Here is an 11,615-nt window from a genome sequence, read left to right on the forward strand (position 1 = left end):
AACCCTCACTGAGATAACACACACCGTCACTCGGAACACACCGAGAGCAAAAACACTACACACAACCCTCGCCGAGATAACACACACCGTCACTCGGAACACACCGAGAGGAAAAACACTACACACAACCCTCGCCGAGATAACACACACCGTCACTCGGAACACACCGAAAGAAAAAAAACTACACACAACCCTCGCCGAGATAACACACACTGTCACTCGGAACAAATCGAGAGGAAAAACACTACACACAACCCTCACTGAGATAACACACACCGTCACTCGGAACACACCGAGAGCAAAAACACTACACACAACCCTCGCCGAGATAACACACACCGTCACTCGGAACACACCGAGAGGAAAAACACTACACACAACCCTCGCCGAGATAACACACACCGTCACTCGGAACACACCGAGAGCAAAAACACTACACACAACCCTCGCCGAGATAACACACACCATCACTCGGAACACACCGAAAGAAAAAAAACTACACACAACCTCGCCGAGATAACACACACTGTCACTCGGAACAAATCGAGAGGAAAAACACTACACACAACCCTAACAGAGATAACACACACTGTCACTCGGAACAAATCGAGAGGAAAAACACTACACACAACCCTCACTGAGATAACACACACCGTCACTCGGAACACACCGAGAGGAAAAACACTACACACAACCCTCGCCGAGATAAAACACACCGTCACTCAGAACACCGAGAGGAAAAACACTAGCATCAAACGCCAACACAGAAAAAATACTCACTTTTCATCTTTACAGTTTGAACAATTTCAGTGACATCATACAAAGTCATATTTTCTTCAGAGAAAGGAGGGACATTCTTTCACATTATTTATTTACATGTTTAGAACATAATTCTTTAAGGTAAATGAAAATTAGCAGCTTGCTTCAATAGTCTGTAGTAATTTACAGAATTACAGTAATGAGAAAAAAAGGTAGAAAAGTACATACTGTAATTCGAACAAATAATTTTCAGGGCCAATCCTGAAATTGCAATCAGCAGTGTTTGAAATCTATTCTGTTTTGAATGTGTGCTTCACAGTTTTGACAGCAGTGTGTTAGCATTTGAACAAAGTTCTGTAAATCCACAGTGTTGTGCAGGTTGTGGTTAAAGTCATGGGATAAGTGTGTAGAGTTTTGAAAACTGTGTTCAAGCAATAAAAACGAAACTAGAGTTTGGTCCACATGAACTGCTGCTGTGCAGACTGTAGTTAGAGTTTTGCACATGTGACTCCAGTTGTGCTCACTGTCCTTTAGAAATCGAAAAAAACTGTATTATTATTAAAAAGAAAATTTTGTAATTCCTGGAAAGACTTTATAGACAAAAAGGCGGTCGGTTTGTCTCTGTCAGTGTTAATGCTGTTTTATTTATTGCTTTAGAGGGAATCTGTCACACCGGTTTCACCCAGCTTAAATATGTTATAAATAAATAAGCAGTTTTGTCACACTATCCACAAAAACTCTTGCAAAATGTTGGTGTTTTGTGCGGAGGGTGAGTCAGACCAGAGCAGCAGAAAAACAGGAACTCAAGAAGAGAAATGACAGAGTTCCCACTAAACATCTTCACAATGACACAGCCATGGATCTGAACTGTCTTCTCTTCATCTTCAGCTTCTTCAGACTCTCAGGTGAGAACCACCTCACAAGCATCCGTAATGTTTATTTACAGAGACACTTGCTTTACTGTCCTGTCAAATATGAATAATTTTCTTATATGAATAATCTCAAGATTTTCATGTTTATGCAAAGATCCAAGACTACTGGATTTATAAAGTTAACAATATTTTGATTTGGCATAAAGAGTGAACAGTAGGTTCACAGTATTTTCAGTAGGTATTGAAAATATGGGATTAAAAAAAAAAAAAAAACGTTTTAGGATTTTTTTAAAGGTTACATTTAAAATGTTTGACTGTATTTAGATCAAACTGTTATATTAATGTTTATATTCATATATTATATTATATTTTTTAATTAAATATGAAGTTAAATCTGTAAAAATGGCATAAAACACCACAGATTTGGGATTAATCAATTCATTATTTTAATTTATACAATATTTCTTTTTTGAAGGAGCACAGGGCATCACTACAGTCAGCCAGATATCTGCTCGGAGAGGACAGTCTGTCATAATTCCTTGTTTATATAATCATACATATGCATTTTCATACAAATACTTGAGCGTTGGAGACTATTGGCTATCAAGTGTCCAGACATATCATTACAAAATCTCAGATGACACGAAAGGTCACATCTTCACCGTCCACATGGATGATGTCCAGGAGCCTGGCTATTACTGGTGTACCATTCATATTCCTTTAGCTTTTGATATATATGTAGGGTTTTTCTTGGACATCACACCAGGTGAGAGCATCTTACAGTTATCTGAACCTCTCTGATGTCAAACTGAAATTGTACAAACTCATAAAGTTAGGGTAAATTACAGAAATTTTATTATTCTTAAAGGAATGGTTCAACCAAAAATGAAAATGTGCTTACGTTAAGGCCATTTTAGATGCAGATGAGTTTGTTTCTTCATCAGATTTGGAGAAGTGTAGCATTGCATCAGTGTCTCACCAATGGATGCCCTGCACTGGATGGGTGCCGTCAGAATGAGAGTCCAAACAGCTGAGCACATTTTCAGCAAATTTACATTTTCGGGTGAACTGTTCCTTTAACACATTGCTAAATGAGTGGCAACTGATGTTCCCTTTCAGTTGGTCACTCTCGACGTCACGTCGGTGACCGATGAATTGGGATATCGCTTCAATAGACCAGTCTACTTAGAGTGTAAACTAAACGAGGCAATGCACATTGGCATGCAATAATTGCATCCAGCTGCAGCTGAGTATAATAAGGCAGCAGGTGCAATGCATTCCAGCTTTTTCGCTTCAGAGCCGAGCGGAGTCCCATTGCTGCTGCCGCGATCTGGGGCTTGTTCTGATGGCCGACAGATGAGAACCACTTCCAGCAATAGTGTGGGTGGTTTGAGAATTACAGTAGTGGCAAACCGTGCAGGAAACCAACCCTCTGGGGACAATCCCTCCAGTGGGACTCCCCCCCACCAGATGTCAATCTCAGCATCGAGGGGAGAGCTGTCCGATGAAGATTCAGTTGTGCTGCAGCCCTCCGGGATGGTGGCAAACCCTGAATCGGATCCGGCGATGACCGCTATGCTTTCCCGGACCGCAGAAAGAGTAGGGCTCGAGGGGAAATCTCTACCACATCCCGAGCCCTTGAGGCAGGAAGATTGGTTCTCATGGTGGTTTGTGCTGGTTCTCAGTGCCCCACCCCATTGCTTTTCTGTATGGAAGAAACGCTATGGCGTTACTGCAGGTGCACCAGGCCAAGGCAAGATTGACCTTGTCATCAGGTTCTTTAGAGGGTCGATGATTCATGCCTAGAGTTTGGGCCGGCTGACTCCCAGGTAATCCTGAGGCCCTGGCCTGGATACGTGCCCAAGGTTCCCACTACACCCTTCAAAGACCAAGTGGTGAATCTGCAAGTGCTGCCCCTGGAGGAGGCAGACATAGCCTTGGCTTTGCTCTGTCCTGTCCGAGCATTGAGATGCTACATAGACTGAACACAAAGCTTTAGGATCTCTGACCAGCTCTTTGTCTGTTATGGAGCCTGGCAGAAGGGGAGTGCCATCTCTAAGCAGAGGATGGCCCACTGGATTGTGGATGCCATAACCCTTGCTTATCAGGCACAGGGTGTGCCCTGCCTGTTCAGGTTGCAAGCTCACTCAACTAGAAGTGTTGCATCCTCCTGGGCACTGGCTGGTGGCGCCTCGCTGACAGATATTTGTAGAGCTGCGGGCTGTGTGACCCCTAACACATTCGGTAGGTTCCATAGCCTTCATGTAGAGGCGGTATCCTCCAGTGTTCTCACCTCAAACGGGTTGTGGCCACCACTGATCCGCAGGGTCACCGGCTTGGATCCTCGGTGAAGACCTGGTAGGCATTGCACCTGCTGCCTTATTATACTCACGCTGTGATCAGCTGCTGCTGGATGCAATAATTGTATGCCAATGTGCGTTGGCTCGTTTAGTTTACACTCAAAGTCTATCAAAGCTATCCCAATTCGCCGGACACCAACGTGACATCACCGTTCCCTCATTCTGTTATGTATGGAACAAGGGTTACCATACATAACAGAGACATTTTTTATGCTATTTCTAGACTCTCCAAGACTTTATGTGAACTCTCAGATTGTGACTGGATCTGAGAATGGCAGCGTTACCATCACCTGCTACCATCAGGGTGCACAATATGGTGTAAAATGGTGTAAGTTTGGAGATCAGTGCATTACAGGAGCATCTGGGACGTTAGCTGGAGCCTCGGTTAAGATCATACATGGTCTGAGAAACACGACTGTACGCATGAGCCAGCTAAAGAAGGAGAACACAGGATGGTACTGGTGCACGACAGAAGATCTGCAGATGCCTGTTCATATCACTGTCCATCAGAAGGAGAGCAGTATGACTCCAACTACAGCAGAGCCTGGTCAGTTCTCACCTAGCACTCGCAAAAGGTGACAATACTTTAATATAACGACTCACTGAGTCATGCTGGTCCAAACTCATAAGCCTGTCTTTCTTCAGGGCAAAACTATTTAGCTATTTGACCTAAAATACTTACTTAAATTCCCACTGAGACAGCAAGTTAATATTTCAATAATTTAACAACACATTTTCATGTTTACGGTTCTCTGAAGTCAGGTAATGATTGCATGACATGCAGAAAAACAAAAAGTGTTTTATTTATTTATTTATTTTTTACATTTTATTATTTATTTATTTTTATCTTTCTTATTTATTTGTGATATTATTGATAATGTCCAAGCCGCTCTTTTCCATATAATGGAGGCATATAGTGGCCAAATGGTGTCAAAATAAAAGTCTTCTGGGCTCGTATAAAGACTTCAGTTTGAAGAAAAGGTCAATATTTACAAGTTATGTGGGGGGCTTTTATGGTTCCTTTTTGGATACTATTTTAATTAAATGCATTTGTTTTAAGGAAAAGAGCAGCTTGAACATTTGTCAGAGTATCTGCTTTCATGGTCTTCAGAAGAAATAAGGTCATACAGGTGTGGAACGACATAAGAGAGTAATGATGACAAATTACAATGATCACGTTTGTGTGGAATATTTCTTTAAACCATTTATGTCCATTTGAGAATTTTCAGCTTTTTTCTGCCTTCTAAAACTATAACTTTGACATGATGCTGAGTTTGAAGTGGGTAGGCAGTTATTCAGAAGATAAAATCCTTTCACTTTTCTGTTGTATTTTAGGACAGCTATTTTCTTTCTGTTGCCTGTGATTTTGGAAATTCTCCTGCTCACATTCATTTACTTGGCACTGAAACTGGCTAGGTTTTGCAAAAGAAGTAAGTAATTTACTTGCATCTTTAGTTCTGTGGACATATGCGGAGTCCCTGTGTTCTATACACAGCATGATGATGGTTTCTATGCACCTGTCCTTTTAGGATTCTTGCAGTCTGTGAATGAAGCAGAGGGAGGTCCTTATGTGACTATGCACAGGGAACAGTCATTGCGTGTGAGTTCAGCAGCGTTGCATCATCACACTGCGGTTCAGCATTACTGTAATAGATCAGGGATCAACCTGTACGCTGTTACATTCAGAGAAACAACAGACTGGACAGATTCATAGAAAACTCTTTTTCTGTTCTCAATGATAGTCAAATGGCTGTTCTGCTGCTGAAGGAGTGTATGAAAATATGGCTGAACTCAGTGAGGTGTGCATATCAAGGATTTCCCTTTATCTTCTGCCTTTCATACTATAGTTAAACACTGATGAAGACCACTGAAATACCTGTGTGTGTGTGTGTGTGTGTGTGTGTGTGTGTGTGTGTGTGTGTGTGCGTGTGTGTGTGTGTGTGTGTGTGTGTGTGACAGATACCTGCTTCCAGTCATAAATCCACCGGCCTGGCTGTGGTCAAAAAAACTGATTCCTTAAATGCTGTAAATATTTACAATATATTTCCTCTATATTTATTTAGATTGCATAGTTTTTGTATTGCTGAGAAAATAACATGCTTTAAAATAGCACAAATTGATTGCGGATCTACAGTACGTCATAATAATTTGTGTCTTTTTTTCTCCCCTAGTCTCAGCAAGAACCAGATTATGTGAACATTATGAAGACGTGACTGTGAGTCTGGATCAACTGTTTAATATCAGTTCCTTTATAATCTTCCTTGGGCCATAAATCCAATTGTTAGAGCACACAAGACTATTCCATATCTATTGAGAGATTATTCAAAGCTGTATTTATTTAACAAAATATCCTGGTGAATTATTTCTAATTTCTAATACACTGCTGCTCTCAGGTTTGTGCTCGGTAAGATTTTTAATGTTTCCCAAAGAAGTCTCTTCTGTTCATCAAGGCTGCATTTATTTGATCAAAATACAGTAAAACAGTGAAATATTACTCCAGTGTAAATCATCTGTTTTCTGTGAATCTGTGTTAAAGTGTAATGTATTTCTGTGATGCTCCGCTGTATTTTCAGCATCATTCCTCCAGTCTTCAGTGTCACATGATCTTCAGAAATCAGAATAATATGATGATTTACTGCTCAAGAAACATTTCTGATTATTATCAATGTTGAACACAGTTGTGCTGCTCAATATTTCTCTGGAAACTGTGATGCATTTTATTTTTCAGGATTCACAGATGAACAGAAAGTTCAGAAGAACAGCTTTTATCTGAAATAGAAATCTACTGTAACATTATAACTGTCTTTACTGTCACTTCTGATCAGTTAAATGCATCCCTGATGATTATTAATTTCTTAAAAATAAATGAATAAATCTCCAAATGTTTGAGCAGTAGTGAACATCCTAAAGGTCTTATAGAAGGCAGTGCACACAATATGAATTGTATGAACAATGTGATTGTGTGATTGATTGCTGTAGTCAGGATGGAAATGATAACTATAGTCTATATTAATGTTTGATTTCTGACTCTCATCAGTGGCAGCATCAGGAATGGAGGAATGAATCCGGTGTATCTGCAGCTTCCCTCTGATATCAACTAAAGACCTCTGTGTTAAAGAGATGTTTTATTTATTTACTGTTTAATTCATTTTTATGTGTCCGGTTTTAAAAGCTACAGGGAACATCTCTGCACCTCATTTATAACCCAAGGTCATGGGTTCAATTCCCAGGGAATGCATGAACTGAACATGTCAGCTTGTCCCTTGAATGCAGTGCAAGTTTTGAATAAAAGTGACTGCCAAATACATTCGTTTCAATGTGAACACAGTGTGTGTGTGTGTGTGTGTGTGTGTGTGTGTGTGTGTCAGAGGTTTCCCTCATTCCAGTGTCATTGAGGTCAGTTACTTCATATGGTCATCTTCATACTTGCATGAATTTTCCAAATATTACGAGGAACCGATTATGGACATTTAACAACATGCATCAAACATCCTTCACAATAATGTTATAATAATTTAGTCTGGCTCTAAGAGTTACCCACGTGTTTTGTGTGTCAGATAGAGCATAATATCTAGAGACACATTTCTGGGTTAAAACTTCAATGATATCTGTCATCTCTGCCTCATTAGGTCAGCAGGAAATATTTGTAGAAGGGTAAGGAAAAATGATCAGTTTTAGGACCCCAGCAATTACATCAGACTCTACAGAACATGAAGGTATTAATATTCCAGTAAAGAGTGAGTGGCTGTAAACGGAGAGAGACATGGATATCTTGTGCTATCGATGATGTAGAGAGAGTGTGCAGTGTTAGTTCACTGAAACATTAAGCAGAAATGAATTTTAAAAAAAAAACACTGAAAAAAACCCTAGTTAATTGCACAAATAATTACAAAGAAATGGCAATTAACACACTGAATTAATTGCAAACTTTTGTAGTAGAAAACTGAATGTGTAGTTTCTGGTAAAATGTACTCTAAAACTCCTGAGTAGAGTGAAGTTGAGGTTTGTGTGTAATGACAGACTGATTCCTCAGGAGGGCCTCGGAGACATTCATCACCAGCCTCACAATGAGACATGACCTGAGATCACCCAGAGTCTGTTTATAGATGCTTTATAAACCACACACAGAAGAGTCACACTGGACTGTATTGTTCACTCTGCTCTGGTCTGTGTGTGAGAACTTCATAAGTCCAGCAAACCGGCTTCAGCTGTTTCTCAGAAGCTTATGATGAAGTCATGACCCCTATGATAAATAATGAAGCGTTTCAATTAATTAACAGTCTGAGAGTGATGAATCTCTGCTTGCGATGATTCTTCATAAGTGTGACCAGATCAGCCATAAATGCTTTTTATTTGTTCACTACATTTTGGAGTACCTTTGCTTATGAGTTTTTTAGATCATGATGATGAGTCTGATAGGGAGAGCTGATCCTGGATCAGTCTGACATGAGTCAGGTTTGGAGAGTGTGGGAATGGGGTGCAGGTGGCCTCTGGGTTCTGTGGGGGACAGCTGGTCGTATTCCTCCGGGAGATCCCAGCGCTCCTCATTATCCTGCTCTCTGTTTAAACCCTCCTTCCGTTTGTGTCTCCTGAGCTCTGGTCTCCTCTCGCTGATTTCCCTGTGTTCTCTGTTCAGATGCGGTAATGATGGAGGATGCACAGATGGTTTGGAGCAGGGCTCTGGATCTACCTGTGCGGACAGCTGGTGACGTCCCATTAACACTTAAAGAGAGGTCTGCCACTGTCACCTGAGCACCGGGAGGGCCCTGGCAGCCCACAACAAAACAACAATCAGGAAACTGAGAGCGAGAGAAAATAATGTGCTACACGCTCTGATCAGACTGCAGCAGCTTCACATTTAGAAAACAGAGTGAGTTTTTATTTCATGCCAACTTAAAGTAATAATTGAGCCAAAAATTAAAATTCACTGAAAATACCCTCCCCCTCAGGTCATCCAGTAGATGAGTGTGTTTCTTCATCAGGTTTGTAAAAATACAGCACTGCATCAGTGTTTCATGGATGTGAATGGGTGACTCTATGTGTTTGAGTTAAAATCATCTTAATGCTGGATGTGTTTCAGGTTTTGTCTTCTCCAGATGTTCACTGATGGACTGGAGTGCTGTGGATTATTGTGATGTTTTTATCAGACTCTCATTCTGACGGCACCCATTCACTGCAGAGCATCCATTGATGAGACACTGATGCAATGCTACATTTCTACAAACCTGATGAAGAAACACACTCATCTACACTGTGGTTGGCCTGAAGGTGAGGATATTTTCAGCACATTGTTGAATTCCTTTTAAAGAAAAACTGTATAGCACTGTTTCTTCAACAAGTCACACTATTTGTGATATAATTCACATCTGTTGCACAAACGGTGCTGAATGAGTTACATGTAACAACTGAACACTTTTATCCTCAGCAAACAGAGGTAAATATAATCCAAGCTCTAAATCTACACAGAGGCAGTGTGAATGTGTTCATCTCCCTCGTCTCAACACAACTCTCCTCCCTTCCAGACACGAATGCCCCGATGAGAGCGTGTTTTTGAAAGACTTTATAACACTAATTAAGGATAAATGGTGTGTGAGCCTCAGTAACCCGTGAGACGCGAGGGAGAGCGAGTGTGTTTGCTAGCAGACGGCGAGACTCGTGGAGACGTGTGAGACCACAGCTCTGGTTCATTTACCCGTCTGGCTGGAGTCAGACTGTCCTCACTGACACACATTCTCAAGAAAACTGAAGTTCCTCTGCTGGGAGCAAGGGACAGAAGAAGAGACACAGATCAGGATGTCTCTGTGTGAATGTGTTTGAGGAAGTGATCTGTCTGCTCACTGGAGTGTGAGAGAAGTCATCCAGACGTTTCATCAGGACTCCTCATTAACCACCAGCCAGACATCCCATAATAAGCAGAACAAACACCACTGAGACTTATGAAAAAGGAAGAATGTTTCAGCATCTGCTACATGATTTTCCTGCACTAAATCAGAAAGTGCCAGCGCTGTCTGCTGTGAAGAATTCATTTCTCTTACAGGAAGTTCAGTTAGTCTGATCTAACCAGCCACTTTATATAGAAATAAAACGCCCTGTAAATTCAGCAACTCTGAAAAAAAAAAGTCATAATTACAATTTTTATTCTCTGGAAGAAAAAGAAGAAAAAAAAGACAGAACTGCAAGATTTAAACCCAGAATTCAGTTATTTATTTATTTATTTATTGTGTCAAAAACAGAAAACAGAGATTTGAACTGTCTGCAAGAACTTTTTTTCTTTTTCAAAATTCAGAATTGTAAGATAAAATGTCAAAATTACCGTCTTTATTTCTTTATTGCATGGCTTCCATCATTTTCCCCTGGTAGATGCTAAAACTGGTGCACATAACCTATAGAGTTACACTGAGAGATCCAAGGATGCGCTCTTTTGATTTCTGAAGTGTGCAAACACTTAGCAACCATCTATAAGACCCTAGCAACCACAGATACATTGTGGCGGTGAGGTTTCCAAGCACCACTCACGTCTCCTTCAGATTTTGAGGTTGTATGTCAATGAAAATCCAATCTTTTTGGTCTCTACATCTCTGTGGATTAAAAATCTGTTTTGACAGAAGCAAAAGGCAATATATGAATTATGCATTAGATGCATTAGCTCTAAAGTCTCTCATACTAGAAAGTAACACACTGTACCTCTTTTATTTGCCCAATTAGCACAAAAATGGCATTATATTCTTTTGAACATGAACTTTGTTGAAGAATTACTCTGTGGACTAAAATATTCCCTTAAGTGAAGAGTTTTTTGTTTGCCCTACTTACGGTTAACCCCATTACTGCTTAATAGCGTAGACAGGGTTTTATTTTAGACGAACACTGTTGCAGCGTATATTAATGAGTGTTTCTGAGGTTTGGGCTCTAAATGAGGTGTGTGCCAGACGGGCCGTTTCTAACACATCTCAAGGTTAAACACCAGACCCATCATTTGCCAAAACCAGGTCAGGTTAATACTGGATGTAAACCACTTCTTGTGCTCAACAACTACATCTATAACTAACCTGTGTGTAATTGTCCATTGCTGCCAGCAACACTGTAGAAAGTTTTAAAACGCATCATACTTTAAATTGCGGACTTTATTAATCAACAACAAAATACCATGCAAGACATCAAACAACATAATGTAATGTATATATTAATGACTATTTGTACAGAAAGGCTGATGTGGGGGAATACAAAGGCACCTTATTAAATATGACCTCTTTCTTTCGCAGTCTTTGAATCAGTGATGTCACTGTTAACTACAATTAGTAAAATTATTTTTCAGTAATGGAAGAAGCAAACACAGCTCCATCAGACGCAGGGTTGATCACACGCTGGTGTCTCATCAGTGTCTGTCTTCAGGGGGATGGAGGCTCCACGAGGTCAGATGGATGAGTATATGCATGAGGAGGCTGTCTACTGGCTAGATCTGGACAATATTTGGGTGAAAAGAGATGGTTTTGAAGTCACTAATCGAAACTACTGATGATTCTGGATGTTCATGTTATCAGACTAAGCTGGATTGTATTCAGTGTTGCTCAGTAGTGAAACACTTCATATAAAAATCCTTGTGAATGCTATTTTTATTTATACAAAA

At 40.3% G+C, this 11,615-nt stretch overlaps 1 protein-coding gene across 1 annotated transcript; it reads left to right on the top strand.

Annotated features, from left to right (window-relative positions):
* The first annotated feature begins 1,584 nt into the window (after positions 1-1,584).
* On the top strand, positions 1,585-7,039 carry si:ch1073-59l16.1 (polymeric immunoglobulin receptor). Its single transcript, XM_052542318.1, has 8 exons — positions 1,585-1,664; positions 2,107-2,397; positions 4,215-4,566; positions 5,327-5,421; positions 5,521-5,591; positions 5,734-5,790; positions 5,951-6,016; positions 6,163-7,039. The coding sequence occupies exons 1-8, from the start codon at positions 1,616-1,618 to the stop codon at positions 6,202-6,204; spliced, it is 1,023 nt and encodes a 340-aa protein (XP_052398278.1). The 5' UTR covers positions 1,585-1,615; the 3' UTR covers positions 6,205-7,039.
* The last annotated feature ends 4,576 nt before the right edge of the window (positions 7,040-11,615 follow it).

The sequence above is a fragment of the Carassius gibelio genome, chromosome A24, assembly GCF_023724105.1.
Source record: "Carassius gibelio isolate Cgi1373 ecotype wild population from Czech Republic chromosome A24, carGib1.2-hapl.c, whole genome shotgun sequence".
Lineage (NCBI taxonomy): Eukaryota > Metazoa > Chordata > Actinopteri > Cypriniformes > Cyprinidae > Carassius > Carassius gibelio.